The 23,155-nt window shown below is 35.5% G+C and overlaps 1 protein-coding gene across 4 annotated transcripts in view; it reads right to left on the bottom strand.

The window, feature by feature from the left end:
* The window catches only part of ZGRF1 (zinc finger GRF-type containing 1), an 81,758-nt gene that overhangs the window by 33,680 nt on the left and 24,923 nt on the right, over positions 1-23,155 (bottom strand). For 2 of the 4 annotated variants that reach the window (XM_082728746.1, XM_082728747.1), the window contains exons 8-17: positions 20,474-20,524; positions 16,693-16,773; positions 12,701-12,803; positions 12,508-12,605; positions 10,986-11,109; positions 7,706-7,758; positions 6,067-6,205; positions 5,180-5,364; positions 3,865-4,061; positions 1,982-2,121 (exon numbers count right to left, since the gene is read on the bottom strand). In XM_082728746.1, the coding sequence (XP_082584872.1) occupies positions 1,982-2,121; positions 3,865-4,061; positions 5,180-5,364; positions 6,067-6,205; positions 7,706-7,758; positions 10,986-11,109; positions 12,508-12,605; positions 12,701-12,803; positions 16,693-16,773; positions 20,474-20,524 (1,171 nt within the window). Of the gene's footprint in view, positions 1-1,981; positions 2,122-3,864; positions 4,062-5,179; positions 5,365-6,066; positions 6,206-7,102; positions 7,759-10,985; positions 11,110-12,507; positions 12,606-12,700; positions 12,804-14,745; positions 14,932-16,692; positions 16,774-20,473; positions 20,525-23,155 lie in introns of all 4 variants that reach the window. The other 2 variants (XM_082728744.1, XM_082728745.1) reach the window with 2 other exon arrangements.

Below are 23,155 nucleotides of genomic sequence, written 5' to 3'. Positions count from 1 at the left end.
AATTTTAAATATCAAATAGATGTTATTATCACCATTTTATTGATGAAGGAAGAATGAGGCCCGAAAAAGTTAAATATATTATCCACAGATACAAGGACAGTAAATGGCAGATCTGGGACTAAACCCAACTCCCTAACCTCATTGAAGCTGACCATACTGGGGTCAGCCTTCACCCATAGGCAATGCCAGAAAGAGCAGCTGATACACCAGGGGAAAATTAGTTTAAAGGCCAAAATAATGAGACATTTAAGGAGAACAAAGACTTCAAAAAAACCATACTGGATTACAGAGACCTAGAGAAAAGGAAATACCAGAACAGATGGACAAAGAATTTAAATTTATCCTGAAAAAAGATTTTTTTTTATAAGAGATAAGAGATGATAGTAACAATGCAAACTATGACCAAGAAAATAATGAGAAAGAAACAAACAAAAATATTAGGCTGAAAAACATGGTAGTTAAAATAAAGTTATAACTGATGGGATAAATAGCAGAATAGATACTTTTGAGGAATAACAAAGCAATTTAGAAGACCATATTGAGTATATTTCCCAGAAAGAAGAAAGGACAAAAGCCCAAACAATATAAAAGAAATGTTTAGAGAGTCAGAGATGCTAATATTGGAATAATAAAAGTTCTAGAAAAGAAATAAAAATAAAGTGATAATTATATGAAGAAATAATGGAAATCAATTTCCCAGAATTTAAAAAATAGAAAAGATAAAAGACTTTAGTATTTTTTTTAAGATTTTTATTTTTTCATTTGAAAGAGAGAGAGAGGGCAGAGAGAGCACAAGCAAGGGCAAGAGGAAGAAGCAGGTTCCCCACTGAGCAGGGAGCCCCACATGGGGCTCCATCCCAGGACCCTAGGATCATGACCTGAGCTGAAAGCGGACACTTAACCGACTGAGCCACCCAGATGCCCTGACTTCAGTATTTAAAACAAACACACACACACACACACCCTATGGAGAGATGACTGACATACAAAAATCTATACATATTTAATGCATATACTGGACGAGTTTAGAGATAGAAGACTTTATATTTAAAAGGCCAACAGTGTGCCCAAGAGGAGAAAATGGAAAAATTCATATGTAGACACATTATAGGGGAATATAAGACTATAAAAGTCAGAGAGAAAATTAAAATTCTAAAGCTTCCAACCAAAAAGAGCAAATAACATATAAAGGAGTAAGAATCATAATGGCATCAGATTTTCAACAGCAAGAACATTATTAATGTATAGTAAGAACAGTATTAATATACTTGGTTAACATATAAAATTGCTGCTTCCATAGGTCTAAATATTAAATGAAAAGAACTTATAACCTAGAATTCTAAATGTAGCAAAACTATCATTCAAATATGAATGTGTAATAAAAATATTCTCAAGTATTCAAGGCTTAGCAGGCTTACCATACAAAGACCTACATTCAAAACAGTTTTTGATGATATATATTAATAAGAGAAAAATCCAGAAAATGCTAAAAGGGAAACATGAAATAAATGTAATTAAATTACCTTGGACAAGTTTGTAGTCATTTTTTAAAAGGTAGTTATGTTCAAGGATGGGAAATAAATCCATATTAACCTAAAATTTATGGGTTTAAATTAGTGCTATTCAAAGTAGCCTATCTTAAATAGTTTTGTTATTGGTAAGCAACATGAAGTTTCTGCTAGAATGCAATCAACATTCCTTCATTCAGAAGGAATATATACTTATATAATGCCAAGAAGCTAGTATAATTTTTAAACAAAATTAAATAGATTTGGGGAGTCTTTAGTAAGGTTTTTTTAAAAAACTAAAATTTTTAAAAATGCTTTTTGGAAATGGTCCAATCTATTATATAATAATTCACAATACATGCTACTATTAAGCAGTATTTTATAAAACCTCTTTAATAGAAAGAATTTACAGAGCTGTTATGTAACGGAGATGCAAGGCTAGACATAGTCACCAACATGATCAATCAACTTACTTTTGCTATAAGTTGAAGAATTTTCCTTCCGACTCAGCTTAAGATAAAGTTTGCTTTTAGGTTCACTATAAAATTCAGGATTTACAGTAGTAAACTTCTTTAGTTTGCCATACTGTTTTCTTTGAAAATCAAATCCTTTTCTGAAAAATGAGTAAAAAGTAAAAGTGAATTTAAGTATTAAGGGACAAATTTTTTACTGAGATATAATTGTCATATAACATTATAGTCGTTTCAGGTATACAATAAAATGTTTCGATATATGCATATATTGTGAAACAATCACCACAATAAGACTAGTTAACATCCATCACCACACAGATTTACAAATTGTTCTTGTGATGAGCACTTTTTAAAAAAGATTTATTTATGTATTTGACAATGAAAAGGGGCAGAGGGAGAGGGACTCTCAAGCAGACTCCCCGCTGAGCACAGAGCCAAATGTGGGGCTCGATCTCATAACCCTGAGATCAGGACCTGAGCCAAAATCAAGAGCTGGATGCTTAACTGATTGAGTCACCCAGGTGCCCAAGATGAGCACTTTTAAGATCTACTCTTTCAGCAACTTTTAAATATGTAATACATATTTATGTATTATGTATGTAATATAGTTACCATACTGTACATTATAATCCTAGGACTTAGTTTACAAGTGGGAGTTTAAAGTTACAGATCTTTTTCTTTTCATCTTTAACTTTTTTTTTAAGATTTTATTTATTTATTGGACAGAGAGAGAGAGGCAATGAGAGGGAATACAAGCTAGGGGGAGCAGGAGAGGGAAAAACAGGCTCCCCACTGAGCAGGGGCTTGATCCCAGGACCCTGGGATCATGACCTTAGCCGAAGTCAGATGCTTAACGACAGAGCCACCCAGGTGCCCCTTCTTTTCATCTTTAAAATACAACATTAAAAGGAAAGAACCAGGGTGAGTATATGTTTATATACTTTCATACATGTACACGAAATTAAAAAATATTGTGTCAAAGAAAGATAACAGCAACCATCACGGAATTATCAACAGTTTTAAAAGAGACTGAGATAGGAAAAGTATCCATGAAGGATATAAAAGATAGAGTACCTCAGTTTTGATAACTATAATATATTATCCCCTTTATTTCCATATTTTCTAAGTTATTGTGATGATTAAATGAAATAACATATGCAAAGTACTTAGAAGAGGGCTCAGCATGTACAACCCCCCCAGAGATGTTATTAAATTACCATGCAAATGTTCATTATAGCTACTTTTATAAGACATTTTTCCAAAACGTAGCATTCTATTATCCTACAAAACTACCTAGTTCAGCCTTGTGAATGACCACTATTATCCAGCTCTGATAAAAATTATTCTTGTGGTTTTTTAAGCAGGGTTTCCCTTAGGATTGTGTCCGTATACAAAAATGCTTGGAAAAATAGCATGCCTGTCAGTCACCTTCATATTGCTGACACTGCTTGATGTTTAGAGGGGGCCAAAAATAGCTTTAGAAAATTATTCCCATTTTACAGTTAGAAAAACTGAGGCTTTAGATACTTTTAAATATTTTTCCTATCTCAATCTCTTTTAAAACAGATGACAATAAGGGCCCCTCAGTGGCTCAGTGGTTAAGCGTCCAACTCTTGATTTCAGCTCAGGTCCTGATCTCAGGGTTGTGGGAATAAGCCCCACATTGGACTCTGCGCTCAGCAGGGAGTCTGCTTGAGATTCCCTCTCCCTCTCCCATACCCCCAACTTGCTGTCTGTCTCACTCTCTCTCTAAAATAAATAAATAAGTCTTTAAACAACAACAACAACAACAACAACAACAACAACAAAAAACTGATGACAATCATGTGAGGTTATTATCTTCTGATATAATTACAGGCATTATTTGGTACCAAGAAACGTACCTCACCAAAAGTTGGCATTCCTCAAAGAGAGGTATCTTTTGACTTCTTAAGTATAGGCCAATACTCTTTATATCACTTAAAACCACGGTAGGTAGAGAGTCTTCTTGTGTTAAATATCCTGGGGTCACTTCTTCAAGCCACTTGAAAAATTTACATTGCTCAGCTTTGGGTCCATCACAGGTATAAAAGAGACGGCCCTAAGAGGAAAAAGATATTATAATTTAGGAAAAAACATTTTATATTTTACTGTTTTTGTACTGTATTTGTCAAGACTTATATAAGACGTTTGGCATTAATGTACTTTAATAAATTATTATACAAGTTAATCTTCTTATTAATATCAATTTAAACACACTAAAATTTAAAACCACCTACTTTTCCATTTATTTTCTCCTCATCAAAAAATTACATTATTCTGAGAATATAAGCTTATTTGAAAAACAAAATTTATTGTTTTCCCAATTTAAAATGTTCACTATAGAAAACCAGAAAGAACTACAAGAAATATCTTGAGCATCTCTTTTTGGCCTTTTTTGTCACTCACATAAGTGTGTGCATATGCACACAAAAATATACACAGTATACTGTTTTTTAAAATAATAAAATTCAGATAATGATGGATAGTGATGTATTTTCTACCCATAACTTAACCTTTATACACAACTGGACACATGACAACAACGTCATCAAATTATCTTAAAAAGAAAAAAAGACTTTTGATGGTTCTATAATATTTTATTCTGTAGTTATATTTATGAGTTCTTGCTTTTGACAACTGAATTTACATCTAAATATATATATGCAATACATAAACATTAGCTTGATTTCTCCGACTATAATACATTATCAGCAATGCAAATAAAATCACTATGCTTTTATATTCCTAAGCCCTTATCAGTTACTTGCACTGGGGATCCCATAATAAACTACTTAAACTTTCACTTCTTTCAGGCTCATCTCTGCATTCTCGAAGATCTCAGGTTGAGACATATTCCTTTCTCAGTGCTATAACTGTAATTTGGGCATATGCCTCCTACTGTATCAATTACACTATTATACAAAATTTCCTTTTATATTTCTTTCTCCATCCACCACTATGTAGTAAGCAATGTGAAGGATGATCTTAACTCACACTTTTACATCCTAGAACACAGATAATCTTTCAATAAAAATTTCCTGGGAATTTACTGTATGTTACTAATACCTCAAGTGGCTCCTAATCAAGACTTGCTCTTTAATCTTGTCATAAAGCAGTAGGTACCTAAACTTTTTACAAGTATTTGGTGGGGCAATAAGCAAGAAGAGGCAACAATACCTTATTTGGACCATCCTTTTTAACCATTACAAGTTTTGCAGGTTGATGATGATGGCAGAATGGCACATTACTTTCTACATTTTTCAGTTTCTCTCCCTTTAATGATGTGTAAAATGATATGTCAACTGTTGAAAGAGCTTTGTGTAACCTCTGTGCCAAGCCAAACAGCAATATATTTAGATGTTCTACCAAAAAAAAAAAAAAAAGAAAAAAGTACAAATGAAAATAAAATATAAAATAATTGTTTGTGTCATGTCCACTGTTAGCTAAATTCAAAAAAGCCTTTTAACAGAGTAATCTATAATCTAATGCTAATATCCATTTTTTCAAAGGTAAGTTTTGTCCTTGTACAATCAAAAGAACTATCGAAACTAATCATGCTGGGGTGTCTGGATGGCTCAGTCAGTTAAAGGTATGGCTTCGGCTCAGATCATGATCTGAGGACCCTGGGATAAAGCCCCACATCAGACTCCCTGCTCAGCGAGAAACCTGCTTCTCTTTTTCCCACTCCCCCTACTTGTGCTTCCTCTCTCACTGTCAAATAAATAAACAAAATCTTAAAAATGAAAAAAAAAAAAACTTATCATACATCATGTTTAAAATTTCTTAACAAAATCACTTGTAACACCTCTAGTTCAAAAAACATGAAAAATTATAACTTGAAAAAGATAATACCGTCATTTCCCTCTTAATGAAACTCAATTTGACCTTAAACTAGCATATAAGTTACTGTTGAAAACTGGAGGAAACATATGGAAAATAACAAATCTCAAGTAGAGAATTTAATATAAAAATTCACAGTATAAAATATTATGCTTTCTATAGCTATACTACCTTTATATTAAGCAGTGATCAATCATAATAAAATAGAAAAATAACAGTCATACCTATGAGACAAGATGTAAAAATCTGCTTATAATGAGCAGGAGACTGAAAAACAGCTGGTATTTGAATTTGCCTTTGGGGAAGATAAGCAGATTTTATTTTCTGTCCACTTGGGAAGCATAGCTCAGAGCCATTTATCTCCTGAAATTGAATAATTCAAGTTATTATAACAACTCCGGAAAAATAGTGTTTATTAATAAGAAAGTTATTTTCTGTAGAGATGTATAACAAACACATTTTTCTTTTAATTTTCAGAATTCTTGAAAATCATTTGTTAATTCTAAATGAGACAGGGAATATAGCAAGAATGGCTATGCATGGCAATTTTAATCATATAAATAAGAATAAATGTTTCTGTCCCTTAATAAGTTTTTAGTTTTTGCTAGGAAAAACTTTGCTAATAAGAACAACACTGTATGTTTCAATTTCCGGTTACAACTACAGTAATTGTGCAAAATCAATACATAATAAGATCTAACTTTACATTAACTATGGTCTGATTGGCAAAACTGAACTCATAGTGAAAAATCAGAACAATCACAGTAAGAACAGTAATCGAAGTGGAAATAGTTGAAGCTATAATTTATTAACTAGTTATTATTATGTGCCAGATACTGCACCAGACAGTTTCAAATATTTAAGTTCACTTAATGTTCACAACTACCAGGAAAGATTTTAAGTCAAAGAAGACATAATTATACCTAGAGTTCTGGAAAACTCAAAAAAGGAAAAAACAAAAAGCCATCAGCTCCAGGAGTAAAATCATTGCTTGATATGATTTTGGTAATTCTTTTGATAAAATTCAGACCACAGGGGCACCTGGGTGGCTCAGCGAGTTAAAGCCTCTGCCTTTGCCTCAGGTCATGATCCCAGGGTCTCTCTGCTCAGCAGGGAATCTGCTTCCCTCCTCTCTCTGCCTACTTGTGATCTCTGTCTGTCAAATAAATAATCTTTAAAAAAAAAAAAATAAAATAAAATAAAATTCAGACAATAACTATTGGAAAAAATGCACCAAGATACATCGGTACACTTTCTCACCTGTAAATCTGTTACACTGTAGATGTAGCAGGCAGACTCTCCTAAAATGTTTTGAATATTTTCAATCTTGGAAGTCTGCTTTATATTCAAACAGAGTGCTTTCTTTCTAGAAACCAAATCTTGACTGCTAAAATCCTGCTGCTGCTGATGGAGCATGCTTTTTAACATTTGCAAATGCATAGAGTCTAAAGAGATTTCATTCACAGTATCATTCTGTCTTTCACCTGTGTCACTAAAATGCGTCCCAGGAATAATCTCAGGAGAGAAGCCATCTGTTACTTTCATATCGACTCCGTTTGGAGTAGTCAAGTTGCACTGGGGTATGTTCTGATATTTCAGCCACTTGCTTTGAGTAGATATATTATTGAGAAGTAAAATGTCCCCTGGAGTCACTTCTCTAGATTCTTTAAAGAAGGAAGTTTCACTTTGGTCCTCAAGTGCAAAGCTAAAAGAACGAACTCCTGATTCTTCACACAAGTTGAATATGGGGGGGGGACCAGAAGATTCTTGCCTATCACAGTTGATCACATATGAACAAGAATCTAAATCAGGTGACCTTTCAGCAGGTGGCAAGGTAATAAGCGGAACTCGGGTTCTACTTACTAATGGAAGCTTTTGAAAGTTCTTATTCTCCAGAGAACTAGATTTTTTGATAACTGGAGGGAAAAAAAAAAAGTTGATTAAATAAAAAATGTATTACAGTCACCACCTAGGCCCTAAAAACCAGTAGCTATCTGTATAAAAAAGAAAAAGTACCAACTTGCCTTGAAAAAAAATCCTTAATTTTATTTCCACTTTCATAATATAAATATTTTAATGATTTTAGATTTCAAAGTTAAGAGACTCAAACTTTCTTAAGGTTGATGAACTTGCAATTCTTCTCTTTTTTCTTTTCCCCCTTAGCTAAGGCTTCCCTTCCACCACCAGTCACTAGATTATATTTACATAGCACTTAAGTTTTCAGAGTACTTTATAGCCAAGAAGGGATTTATTGTACTCATTTTATAGATGAGACTACCAAGACCTAGAGGTAACATGACTACTGATTGGCAGAGTCAGGACAAAAACCCAGAACTAATTGTTTGTTCTCAACTTTACATTCCTACTCCAGAAACTGAAGTTCATGGTTTATTTATCGGACCATACGACTATAGCCTCCTTTTTATTTACTACACTCATGAATTAATATGTTCACTTTCAGGGTTACAAAGATATTTAGCTTTATTCTGATCTGTTGGTATGTGATAAGAGTTCAACTCTGGTAAACTCATGTAATGGCAGATTTTGGCTGAATTTTGGAATTCCTTCGGTGAGCAGTGTTAGTAATAGACATACTCCTGAAAATGTAAAAAGCAATGATAAATATTTATAGAATAAATAAGTGAATGAATAATACTACATAGGAAATATATAAGCTTAAAGTTTTTATCTGACAATCCTATGGTTTCCTATTTTATGATAATGTGCCTTCCTGACAGACTTATCATTTATTGGAAATAAACTATAGTGATCACTTGGAAAGGTAGTACAGCAATAGGTGAGCCAATGATATTCTTCTATAATGTTAGATTATAATTCTAAGAAGCCAATCAGCAACATTGACAGAAAAGTTAAAACTTCATTAAAGAGTAAAAGATTGGCATAAAATAGACATACAGATCAATGAAAGCCAAATAATAGTTTGGAAATAATTCCACGCTTACATGGTCAATTAATCTACAACAAAGGAGGCAAGAATATACAATGGGGAAAATCTCTTCAACAGCTGGTGCTGGGAAAACCAGACAGCTACATGTAAAAGAATAAAGCTGGATCACTTTCTTACACCATTAAAAAAAATTAACTCAAAATGGATTAAAAGACATATGTGTGAGACCTAAAATCGTAAAACTCCTAAAGAAGTCAACATAGGTAGTAATTTCTTTGACATTTGCCAAGAAATATGTTTCTACATATGTCTCTTCTGGTAAGAGAAACAAAAACAAAATTAAAAACTACTGGGACAACACTATAATAAAAAGCTTTTGGACAGCAGAGGAAATCATCAACAAAAGAAAAAGGCAATCTATAGAATGGAAGAAGATATTTGCAAATGCTATTATCAGACAAGGGGTAAATATCCGAAAGATATAAAGAACTTCTACAACACAACACCAAAAAACCACAAGTAACTCCATTAAAGTGGGCAAAGGATCTGAATATAACTTTTCTTTTTTTCTTTTAAATGTATTTATCTTAGAGAGAGAAAGAGAGTGTGCACGAGCATGTGTACAAGCACGAGCTGGGGAGGGGCACAGTGGGAGAAGATAGAATCCTTAAGCAGACTCCCTGCTGAGCATGGAGCCTGATTCACCTTGATATCAGGACCTTGAGATTATCACCTGAGGCAAAGTCAAGAGTCCACTGCTTTATTGACAGCCATCTAGACATCCCTGAATAGACATGTTTCCAAAGACATACTGATGACCAACAGACACATGAAAAAATGTTCAACATCACTCATCATCAGGGAAGTACAAATTAAAACCACAATGAGATATTACTTTACATCTGTCAGAATGGCCAAAATAAGAAAAGACAAGAAATAACAAGTGTTGGCAAAAATGTGGAGAAAAAGAACCCAATGCACTGTTGGTGAGAATGCAAGTTGGTGCAGCCACAATGGAAAACAGTATGGAGGTTCCTCAAAAAATTAAAAATAGAATTACCATGTAATACAGTAATTCCACTACTGGATATTTACCCAAAGAAAATGAAAACACTAATTTGAAAAGATATACACATCCCCATGTCTACTGCATTAATTTCAATAGCCAAGATATGGAAACAGCGTCCATCCACAGATGAATGGATAAAGAAGATGCGGTACACATACACACACACACAGAGACATACAGAGGGGAGGTGGGTGGGGAAAGGAGTGAAATAGATAAAGGAGATTAAGAGCACACTTATCTCAATAGGCATTGAGAAATGTATAAAATTGTTGCATCATTGTATTCTACACCTGAAGCTAATTAAATACTACATGTTTATACTTGAATAAAAAAATCAAAAAATAAAAATTTTAAAAAATAAAGAAAGACCCATGGCTTAACTATGAAAATTATCTATTATTTCATTGTCACCTCACCTGTTTGGATACCCACTCCTCCCATACTGACTCTTCCTTACCTTGTTTTCTCTACTAACCATACCCACCTAAACCTTTTCCATCATAACTACTCATTCACATTACAAAGTTTTTTTTTTTTGTATCATCCACTCATGACCAAAAAAATAACCTACAACTTCACCCCTTACCCAGCACAGCTTTGGAATCAGGTGCAGATCCGCTGGTGAAATTATAAGAAAAGAGAGAGAAAAAGAAAAGTTAAGGGAAAGAATCTACTTATCACAAAGTAGGAATTTACTCATAGGTAAGACTTTAAAAAATAGAGACTTGAAAATGCAACTGAGGAAGCAGCAGCTGAAGAGACCCCTAAGCAAATCAGAGGAAAGAAAGAGGTTAGAACAAAATCAACCAATGGTGTAGATGAGACATTGACAATGAACTGTTCCCCTGGAAGGGGAATGGGCAATAGAGGGGCCTGGCTCTGGAGTTAGAGCTGTGAGAAGAACCGTAATGACAGAAGACAATTTCAGAGGTCCATAATGAGAAAATGACAGAAGAAAGAAGCTACCTGCAAGTTAGAAGGAAATACCGTATTTGGAAGTAAGAGCCATCTGGAATAGAAAAAGGGAAGGCTTGAGGGATACGACATAGAATTTGGTCCTAAGATACTATTAGTTTAGTAACAATTGAACAAATAAAAAACTTCATTTTACACAGAGAGGGATTAGAGCACTTTGATAGTAACTAAGCTGAGGAAGTAAAGGTCACCAGGTAAAGTTCTTTCTTTCAGGGACTCCTCAGAGAATTCCAGCACAAAGTCTTCATTTCTTGAGTTCAAAGTAAAAGTAGAAACAGGGTTTAATGTAGAGATCTTTTGTTCTGGTGATATCGCCTATTCAGAAAGAAAAAACAAGACTACTGACCAAAATGTTATTACACTTTTTTCCCTATAGTTTGAATGAATTCTAGTAATCTACATTATAAAAATAATGCTTTCAAGCACATTATGTAGAGTTATAGCAGGACAAAGATTCTTCCCAAAGGGGCAGGATAGAATAAACTCATTAAAGTCAATAATAATCATAAAAAGTAAAATATAGAACATTAAAAACTATTGGATTTATGTTGTTCAGTCAGTGGGAGGCTCAGTCAGTTAAGTGTCTACCTTGGGCTCAGGTCACGATCCCACGGTCCTGGGATCAAGTCCCACATTAGGCTCCCCAGGTAGCCTGCTTCTCCATTTGGCCCTCACCCTGTTTCTGCTCTCTCTCTCTCTCTGTCAAATAAATAAATAAAATCTTTTAAATAAATAAATAATAAAAACTATTGGATTTATTTGAAATGGGTCAGATTCTCATTTCCTCTCATTAAAACTCTAATGGTTCCCAAACTCTCTCAAAGTACAAGAAGGTTCTGAAAATGTCCTGTGCAGCACCCCTGTAAGATCAGCCCCTTACTTCCACTTTGATCTAACTTCCTACCACTCTCCCCTTCATTCATTCATTCATTCATTCATTCCAGGGCTATCTCCTTGTTATTCTATAAATTGGCCAGCATTCCCCTGCCTCAAAACCTCTACACTTGCTATTCCTTGTACCTGGAATGCTCCAGATATCTGCATGGCATGTGCATGCTCTCCCTTCTTATTTATTCTAACAAACTATACTGATGTTTTAACACTAAAATAATGTTGATTTTTGGTAAACTTTCTTGATCATGCTTAAAAAAATTCCTAAGATTTTTATCTTTTTAGTTTTTGCGGGATTCATTTCTTCTAAGATTACCAAGATTTGTTTTTAAAGATTTGTTTATTTTTTTATTTATTTATTTTTTAATTTTTTTTTTTTAGATTTTATTTATTCATTTGACAGAGAGAGATCACAAGTAGGCAGAGAGGCAGGCAGAGAGAGAGGAGGAAGCAGTCACCCTGCCGAGCAGAGAGCCCGATGTGGGACTCGATCCCAGGACCCTGAGATTATGACCCGAGCCGAAGGCAGCAGCTTAACCCACTGAGCCACCCAGGCGCCCCTAAAGATTTGTTTATTTATTTGAGAGAGAGAGAGTGAGTATGCATGAGCAGGAAGAGAGGTGGTAGGAGAGGAGAGAGAATCTCTATAGCAGACTCCCTGCCAAGCCAAGTGTGGCATCTGACTCGGCCCAATTCCCGGACCCTGAGATCATGACCTGAGTCGAAATCAAGAGTCAGCCACTTCAGTGACTAAGTCACCCAGGCTTCCCAAGATTACCAAGGTTTTTTACTCTCAACCATTAAATTCTCCTTACATTATACCTTATTTCCTTCCCATGAAGTCTTCTCTGCTGATTTAAAATTATAATCCAAATAATGATATGAACGTTCTGAATTTTTAGGAGAGAAATCTAAAATAACTGTGGAGAAGAAAAAAAAGCATGGATTTTTATGTAACAGTCTGTTCAATGTCAAATAAATTTTTAATGTTATATTTTACTTAGAATTTACTTACAGTCATTTTCAATTGAGTTCTTATTAGACTCAGCTCTCACTTGAAAATTATCTTCAATATGAAAGCCAATACCTCCTTTTGGAAAGTTTTCTTCATCTGGGAACTAGAAAACAGAGATCCATTCATCAGTTTATTTAGTAAAAAGATAAAGTGTGTGTGTGTACATATCTATATCTTTATCTACCTCCCTATATGTGCGCTCACACTCACACACACACACACACATATAATTTGTGGTTATAATGTGAGACACAGAAGAACAGAAGCAGTACGTTATGAAGTCAATTCAGGGAAAGCAGAATACATTATATATCATCAATGCTTACATTCACATTTCTTATATCTTAACATCACTGAGATAAAGGATGCACCCTAACAGTGATGACCTTGTTACATCCCTATAGCACTGGCAATAGTCATAACACTGCTGGCATTGCTATGCAAGTGAAACCATATGCAAGTTAGTCATACTGTTCATACAATAATCACTTAAGCATGAGTTTGCATTAACATTACTTGTTATGTAATTTTGCCATTTAAACATCTTCAAAAGGATAACATTATCATTTGCCACTGAACAAAAGAGTATTGCATTCAGAGAGGGCAAGGAGGCAAAGCGGTGTGATATATCATTAAAATATCTACACCCAAATAAATCCAAGACTTCTTACAACAAGCAAAACATCAAAAATCTAAGTGGAAGGGAAAAAGTTCTAGAGATCTGCTTCACGACATTGTAAATACATTTCAGATTACTTAACTGTACACATAAAAATAGGTAAGATTATAAATTTTATGATTTTTTTAACCATAGTAAAAGTTTTTTTGTTTTTAAGTAGGCCCCACACCAAGCGCACAGCCCAACATGAAGCTCAAACTCACAACCCTGAGAGCAAGACCTGAGCTGAGATCAAGAGTCAGATGCTTAACCAACTGAGCCACCCAGGCACCCCACCACAATAAAAAAGTTTTTAATAAAAAAGTCAAAGTGATGAAGCACAGTATAATGTTAACTGCTCTTCTTTATTAGTAGTATATAATGCTGCTCTTATTTTTTCATTTTTTTAAAGATTTTTAATTTTTTTTTAAGATTTTTAAGATTTTATTTATTGGGGTACCTGGGTGGCTCAGGTGGTTAAGTGGCTGCCTTCAGCTCAGGTTATGATCCCACGGGCCTGGGATCAAGCCCCCCATCGGGTTCCCTGCCCCGTGGGGAGTCTGCTTCTCCCTCTCCCTCTGCCTGCCTCTCTGTCTACTTGTATTCTTTGTCAAATAAATAAGTAAAATCTTTTCTTTTTAATTATTTATTTATTTATTTATTTGACACAGAGAGAGTGAGAGAGCACAAGTAGGGGGAGCAGCAGAGGCAGAGGGAGAAGAAGGCTCCCCGCTGAGCAGGGAGACAGATGAGGGATTTGATCCCAGGATCCTGGGATTATGATCTGAGCTGAAGCCAGATGCTTGACTGACTGAGCCACCCAGGTACCCCATAATGATGCTTCTTTTAATCAGTGATAGTACCTGGGAATTTGATGAAATACAGAATATTTTTTGAGGTTTAGAGACTATTATGTGCAATCTGCCACACTTAGGTAGGCTTGGTCATTTTGCCTTAAAATATATCTTATAGGGGCGCCTGGGTGGCTCAGTGGGTTAAGCCTCTGCCTTCAGCTTGGACATAGTCTCAGGGTCCTGGGATCGAGCCCCGCATTGGACTCTCTGCTTGATGGGTAGGTAGCCTGCTTTCCTGTCTCTCTCTGCCTGCCACTCTGCCTGCTGTGCTCTCTCTCTGTCAAATAAATAGATAAAATCTTTGGGAAAAAAAAAATGTTAATCTCTTGACCAGACACTGTTTTGAATATATGCGTATCATTCTCTTATGAACTCTATTTGGTAGCAATTGAGAGGTGAATAGTGTCATACTTTACAGAGTGGGGGTAAGGATAATTTTTATTTGTTCAAAGATTTAAATATTTCTTCATAAAATTTAGTATTGATATAAAGACAATGATTTGGCAAGGTGCAACTATAAAAAATATTTTTACCTGCAAGAAATCAATCTGCATACAAGCACTAGTCAATTTTGGTGTCAATAAACAAGTGTCTGTTCTGTAGTTTTCATACTCAATACTATCTGGAAACTGACCGCATTCTAGCTGTGAGCTGTGTCCTCTGACCATCAGAGCACTAGTAGCTGATCCTTTCACTTGGTGCCCTTGAAACTCAACAGGCTACAAATAAATTATTAAAAATGAGTATTGCAATAAGTACATATTGATATATAGTCACAATGTATATATATATACACAGGAAATAAATCACAATTTAGCTTTCTTATTAAATATTAATGTAAATAATTATTTGGTGAATAATACTGAAAACCAGAAAAACTCCTATTATCCTAACACATGCTAATTATAAAACACAATTTGGTTATTGATTTAATTGAATTCAAGTTCAACATTAATAAATATGAATTTTTTATAAGGAGCACAAAAGCTATAGTTATAATGGAGTAATTAAACCACAAAATACAGTTGGTCCTTTCTCTATGCGTGCCATGTACATTATACAACTTTCCATTATAAACTTACCACATTATACTATAATGAAGTTTCTTTTCATCTATATCCTAACTGTACTATAAACTTCTTGAGGGGAGAAACATGTTGCTTTCATCAGGGTACCATGTGCATTTAACACCATGCTTGGCATATCGGAAGCCGTCAATAAACATGTAATAGGAAGTAAGTAAAGAAATATAGAAAGCATTTTCCTTTGTTCAGGCATTTTGTAAACTATCAGGCTTCCCAGAAGAGGGATGGTGGGCTCCCAGAAGATCTGATCCTATTGCTTTGAGAACAAAGTCCTAAGAATATGATGCCAATACAGGCGTGTACTTCAGAGAGGTATTGTCATGTCCTCAGAGACCTGATGATCTGCTCTCAGTCTTCAAATAGCTTTCTCTACTGCCCCCTTAAGGGGTTCTAGGATTTTTATTCCTCACTGGGTGACAAATCTACCCAGAAAGTGGAAAATTAAAATTGCTTGGAGCACCTGGGTGGCTCAGTGGGTTGAGTCTCTGCCTTCAGCTCGGGTCATGATCCCAGGGTCCTGGGATCAAGCCCCACATCAGGCTCTCTAGTCCATGGGGAGCCTACATCTCACTGTTTCTCTGCCTACTTGTGATCTCTCTGTCAAATAAATAAATAAAATCTTTAAGAAAAAATTAAGATTGCTAATAGAATTTATTTCTAACTGATAAATTAACAAAATTATGATAGTAAATAATCTGAATATTCACTTATTTAAAAATGAAGATTCTAAATCACACATTTGAAAGGAAAATCAAATCTAAATATCCTTTATAAAGAACTTTTGTTGAAAATATTCTAAATTTAAAAACATACACAGTTCAACTAAAAAAGTCTCACCTATTGAGACTCTGTATATTTCTAATTTGTTTGATGGAGAATACACATTCTCCACAAATAACAGACACCTTATTCTCTATGCTTCTATGTAGATCTCCTTTAAAGGTCTGTTGGGTATTAGGAATAAAATCAGTATTTATAAAGTCCAAGTATTTATATGCTACTTTGTCTACAAATTTTTGATATGGAGTAGATGGCACTAGATAGAACTTGGGTTATATATACTTTTACAAAAGTAGGAGTGGTAAAGTAGCCTATATGTTGAAGGCTATAAAGATCTTCATTTTGTTCTCTGCAAAGCATTCATTATTTACAGCTTATTTATCTTCCAATTTCTAGGGTATGCATCATATATATGCATGACGCATTATTAGTTCACTAGTGAAGAGAAAAGGCTCAAGTAAAACAAGGGGTACCAGTCATTAGTTTTTCTTGTTCCTAAAATCAGGTTAATTCACTATGCTCATTAACTTTCTGCCTATGAAAACTCTGAGAGTGGTATAAAAACAGCAGGAAAAGGCAGTGGATTAGAAAATCAAAGTTATTCACAAATTTTACCTTAGGGTCACAGGTTTTTCTCTCTAATTGTTTAGGGATAACATCTAGAAAAGCAGTCTCTTCATCTCCCAAGGAAAAGATCTAGAATAAAATATCAGTAAGTGTGTTAGCTAGTAGAGTTTTATAGGCCACTCATGAGTTTTATTGGAAAATACTCCCAAAACTTAAAGCTTGCTATTTCAAAGTACACTTGCCATTTCAATCTTACTTCTGTACATACAAACATATAACAAGCTACCTCTGGCAAGCAAGTTCTCCAGCAGGTAAGGTACATGCTAAGTAATTTTAAAACTCAGCAATAAAAAATTCTAATCCTAATTTTTTTAAAATTTATTTATTTTGAGGGGAGCCTGGGTGGCTCAGTCATTTAAGCGTCTATCTTCGGCTCAGGTCACAAGCCCCATGTCCGGCTCTTTGCTCACTGGGGAGCCTGCTACTCCCCCTGCTTGTACGCTCTCTCTCCCTCTCTTTCTCTCTCCGTCAAATAAATAAAATCTTTCTAAATTTACTTATTTGGAGAGAGAGAGGGAACACACGTGCACACAAGAGGAAGGGGCAGAAGGAAAGAGAGAATCATTTTTAAGATTTTATTTATTTGAGAGAGAGAGAGAGAGTGCACTTGTGCATATGAGTGGTGGGAGGGGCAGAGAGAGAGGAACAGGCAGAACCCCACTGAACAGGAAGTGTGCCCTGGGACCTGAGATCGTGACCTGAGCTGAAGGCCAACACTTAACCAACTGAGCCACCCAGGTGCCTCAGGAGAGAGAAAATCTTGGGCGGAGTCCCCACCAAGCCTCGACCTCAGGGCTCAGTCTCATAGCCCTGAGATCAGGACCAGAGCCGAAATCAAGAGTCAGACATTTAATCAACTAAGCCACCCAAGCAATCCTAATTCTAAAACTATAGCTGATTTTTTTTAAGATTGTATTTTATTTATTTGACACAGAGACAGAGCACAAGCAGCCAGAGTGGCAGGCAGAGGGAGAGGGAGAAGAAGGATCCCTGCCAAGCAGGGAGCCCAATGTGGGGCTTGATCGCAGGACCCTGGGATCATGACCCTGGCTGAAGGCAGACACTTAACCAACTGAACCACCCAGGAGCCCATAGTTGAATATTTTAACACTAGAAAAAATTATTGCATACCTAATAATCACCCATCTAACCTAATACTTAATGTTAATACAGATTATTTAATTCAAAAATTAGTTTGAAACCAAAAGAGGAAAAATTGTAAAAAGCGTTATCAATTTAAAGAATGAATCAGGGGCACCTGGGTGGCTCAACTAGTTAAGCGTCTGCCTTCAGCTCAGGTCATGATCCCGGGGTCCTGGGATTGAGCCTCACGTCAGGCTCTCTAGTCAGCAGGGAGTCTGCTTCTCCCTCTATCCCTCACCCCGCTCGTGTTCTCTCTCTCTCTTTCTCAAATAAATAAATTAAATTTAAAAAAAAAAAAAGAAGAAGAATGAAATCTGAGCACCTGGCTGGCTCAGCCAGTAGAGCATGTGACTCTCTTTTTTTTTCAGATTTATTTATTTTAGAGAGAGCTCAAAAGTGAGGGGAGGGGCAGGAGAAGGAGAGAGAGAATCATTAAGCAGGCTCCCCATTGAGCATGGAGCCCGACACAGAGTTCAATCCAAGTACCCTGGGATCACAACCTAAACCAAAATCCAGAGTCTGCCATTTAACTGACTGGCACCCAGATGCCCCAGTTGAGCATGTGACTCTTAATCTCAGGGTCGTGAGTTCTAGCCCAATTTGGGCATGAAGCCTACATTAAAAATAAGATAAAAAGATAAACAATTTCCTAGCAACCATAAAAACACAAGATATAGACAAGAGCAACTAGTCATTTTTAGTTCATCAAGAACTATATAATCATAATTTCTACTATGAATGAGATTTTGAAAAGGAATTTAACAGAAATAATTTTTATGTTTAAAAAGTATAGAGAAAACAATTCCTCAATAGACAAGAGGTAGTGCATTTCTTCAAATAATAGTTACCTTCCATTAATAACAATATATTTAGCACATCTGTCAACCAAGTAGTTCTTCAAAACATTCAACTCATATTTTAGACTTAGAATTTTCAAATATAGTGAGTTTAAAAAACCAATTATCATAGCACCCTCTCTTCTGTTGCTATTTTAGCTAATTATAGAAATTAAATTAGCAGAAATAAAATAGCAGTGCCATTAAGTATATCCTTAAAGAGTACCCTAACTTTAAATTTTGAAAGTTTTTCTTCTTCCTTTTTTTTTTTTTTTAAGATTTACTTATTTATTTATTTATTTATTTGACAGAGAGAGAGATCACAAGTAGGCAGAGAGGCAGGCAAAGAGATGGGGGAAGCAGGCTTACTACTGAGCAGAGAGCCCGATGCGGGGCTTGATCCCTGAACCCTGGGATCATGACCTGAGCCAAAGGCAAAGGCTTAACCCACTGAGCCACTAAGATGCCCGATGAAAGTTTTTCTATCAATAATGAACATGAAGAGGTTGCTTCAGTAAATTATAGTATGAAAGGTATTACAAAAAGGCAAATATACTCCTATATTAATGCTAAAAAGATTGAAATAAAAAAAATTTTTTTACAAAATATTATAAGATCTTTTTCATTCCTATGAGATTACAACAGATTTTTTAAAATATATGAGATTTATTTTAAATGGCAACTCATAGGGATGCTGGGGTGGCTCAGTTGGCTAAGTGTTTGCCTTCAGCTGAGGTCATGATCCCAGAGTCCTGGGATCAATCCCCAAGTCAGCCTCCCTGCTCAATGGAGAGTCTGCTTCTCCTGCTGCTCCCCCTGCTCATGCTCCCACTCTTTTCCTCTGTAATAAATAAATAACATCTTTAAAAAATAAAAATAAAAATAAATAGCAACTCATTGTGGAGAATGACAGTGTTATTTGCAGTTTATATTTTGTGATAACTGCCCTTGAAAAGGTTTAAATCCTATTTTTTCAAGTGAAGAAAAGAATTAAGAATGTGATCATTTCTAAGCTAAATATGTGGTTGTTCATTATTATTTTATACATTTGATTTTATTATATAAGGATAAAAAAAGATTGAGCCACCCCTAAATGAATTTTATTTGTTTTGTTTTCTTTAAGGCAACAGAGTTACAGGTACAGCTATAATTATCAATTATAATTCTTGAATTAAGTAATGATTACAAGTTTACAAACTTATTTGTGGGGGTGCCTGGGTGGCTCAGTGGATTAAGCCTCTCCCTTCAGCTCAGGTCATGATCTCCAGGTCCTGGGACAGAGCCCCGAATCAGGCTACCTGCTCAGGAGCCTGCTTCCCCTCTCCCCGACACCGCCTGCCTCTCTGCCTACTTGTGATCTCTCTCTGTCAAATAAATAAACAAAATCTTAAAAGAAAAAAACTTATTTGTGATAACAGATTTGTTACTTAACCAAATCCTATTGACCACACCAGGATATTTGTACAAGACAGCAGGCTCATCTAAATAAGTTTACAAATGATATTGAAAACTGACAGGGGCGCCTGGGTGGCTCAGTGGGTTAAAGTCTCTGCCTTCGGCTCAGGTCAGGTCATGATCCCAAGGTCCTGGGATCAAGCCCCCCATCGGGCTCTCTGCTCAGCAGGGAGCCTGCTTCCCTCCTCTCTCTCTGCCTGCTTCTCTGCCTACTTGTGATCTCTGTCAATAAATAAAATCTTAAAAAAAAAACTGACAATATAAAATTATATGCCATATCTATAAATATAACTATAAATTCTGGCTACTTTATATTTTAAAAAAGATTAACTCACCTGCCAAGACTGAAGTGGTTCACTTGGTTCAACCTCATTTTCTTTTATGATCTTAGGAAAAGAATATAAACAGAATAACTAAAAGGTACTAGTAAGTTATAAAATAAAATATAAATTTCTATTAGACATAAAAAATAGAAGAAAAAAAAGAATAAAAATTTAAAAATAAAAATAAAAAACAAAAGAACACTATCACTAATAATCAAAGAAACAAAAACTATATATTAATTAAATATTATTCTGACTTAGCAAGAATTGAAAATATCTTTTTTTTTTTAAAGTTTTATCAGGGCACCTGGGTGGCTCAAATGATGAAGCATCTGCCTTTGGCTGGGATCATGATCCCAGAGTCCTGGGATGGAGCCCCAAGTTGGGCTCCTGGCTCAGCAGGGAGTCTGCTTCTCCCATTCCCTCTGCCTCTGCTTCTCCCCCCGCTCATGCTCTCTCTCTCTCAAATGAATAAATAAAATCTTAAAAAAAGATTTACTTATTTATTAGAGAGGAAGAGAGAGTACAAGACTGAGGGGAAGGGAAGAGGAAAAGAGACAGAATCTCAAACAGCCCTCACACAGAGCAGAGCCCAATGCTGGACTTGACCCCACGATCCCAAGATCACAACCTAAGCCGAAATCAAGAGTTGGATGTCCAAGCAACCAAGCCACCTACATGTCTCAGCATTGAAAATATCTTAGTACTGGCGAATATGAAGTGAAATAAATATTCATACTATAAAAGAGGAAGATTTTTAGATTTGACAATATAAATCAAGAAAATTGTTCTTAGGAGCACCTGGATGGCCCAATGGGTTAAGCCTCTGCCTTCGGCTCAGGTCATGATCTCAGGGTCCTGGGATCGAGTCCCGCATCAGGCTCTCTGCTCAGCAGGGTGCCTTTTTCCCCATTCTCTCTGTGCCTACCTCTCTGCCTACTTGTGATCTCTGTCTGTCAAACAAATAAATCTTAAAAGAAAAAAAAAATTGTTCTTAGCCTTTCAAGTTATCATCAATTCCACATGTGGGACTCAAATCTAAGGAAATAACTCAAAATGTAAACAACAATTTATGTGCAAAAACATTTGCTGAAGTTTTATTTATCCTAGCAAAATGCTAGAAATAATTTAAATCTTCAAAATAGGGCACTGCTTATCCAAAGCACAGATTATCCATAGGATAGGATGGTAAGTAACCTCTAAAAGATATTAAACAGCTGATCTGTGATTAAGTGGCTAACGTGGTCTCTGTTCTGCAGGATGGCATTTGTTAAAGTTGTCAAGAATAAGTCTTACTTTAAGAGATACCAAGTGAAATTTCAAAGATGACGAGAGGATAAAACTGATTACTATGCTCAGAAACACTTGGTAATTCAAAATAAAAATAAACACAACACACCTCACTACAGGATGAAAATTTGTGTAACCAAAAAGGGATCTCATTTGTCAGATTACTCACACCCACATAGAAGGAGATATGATAGTTGTGCAGCGCAAGCTCATGAACTCCAGAGTATGGTGTGAAGGTTGGCCTGACAAATTATACCACAGCATATTATACCGGCCTGCTGTTGACCCACAGGCTTCTCAAGAGATTTGACGTGGCCAAGATCTCAGAAGCCGAAGTGGAGGTGACAAACACTGATGGTCAACCTGGTACTTTCACCTGCTATCTGAATGCAGAGTTTGCCAGAACTACTCCTGAAAATAAAGTTTTGGGGTTCTCGTGGGAGCTGTGAATGGAGGCTTGTCTATCTCTCACATTACCAAATGATTTCCTACTTATGATTCAGAAAGCAAGGAAGTCAATGCAGAAGTACATCAGAAGCTCATCATGGGTCAGAACATTGCAGATGATATGCATTACTAATAGAAGAAGATGAAGATGCTTACAATAAATAGCTCTCTCAATACAAAAACAACAATGTAACTCCAGACATGATGGAGATACGGTTAAGAAAGCTCATGCTGCTATATGAGATAATCCAGTCCAGAAGAAGCCTAAGAAAGAAGTTAATTTAAAAAGATGAGGTGGAACCATCCCCAAATGTCCCTTGCCCCAGAAGAAAAACTAGGTAGCTCAGAGGAAGGCAAGCTTCCTTAGAGCTCAGGAGCAGCCTGCTAAGAGCTAATACACCAAATCATAATTTTCTGTGAAGATTTTTCAGATAAAGACAATAATAAGCTAACTCACCAAGCAGGTAAAAAATTAACTAAATAAATAAATAAATAAATAGAAGATATATTTAAGAGGTATCTTAATAAGGTAAGAAACATAAAATATTAAGGGGAAAAGACAGAAAACTGTTTACACCCACAACAATCTAACCATATTTTTGAAAATGGGCCTAAAATGTTGTAAACATTAATAATTACCTATCAGTGATAGGGTGAGTTTTATTTTTTTTCATTTTTTCTGTATTTAAAAAAGGAGGAAAAAAAACAGTTGGAAAATACAGTAAGATACAAAATGGGGGCAAAGGAAACATTTCACTTTCTTTTGTTTCAAACACGTCTTTTAGAAAGAGCAGTGCCATATAATGAATATCCCTCCAAATACGTTAAACATCCCCAAGAAGAAACACTAATTTAGAGGACTAGCATATCAATGTATTCTAATAAGTACCATAATTTTCATAGTATTACCATGGTTCTTAAACTGCTCAACAAGGTACTTTGGGGTACCACAGTGAA

The sequence above is a fragment of the Mustela nivalis genome (genome assembly GCF_964662115.1).
Source record: "Mustela nivalis genome assembly, chromosome: 4".
NCBI lineage: Eukaryota > Metazoa > Chordata > Mammalia > Carnivora > Mustelidae > Mustela > Mustela nivalis.
Note: the sequence above shows the minus strand (reverse complement) of the source record. Positions and strands in the feature narration are given on the sequence as shown.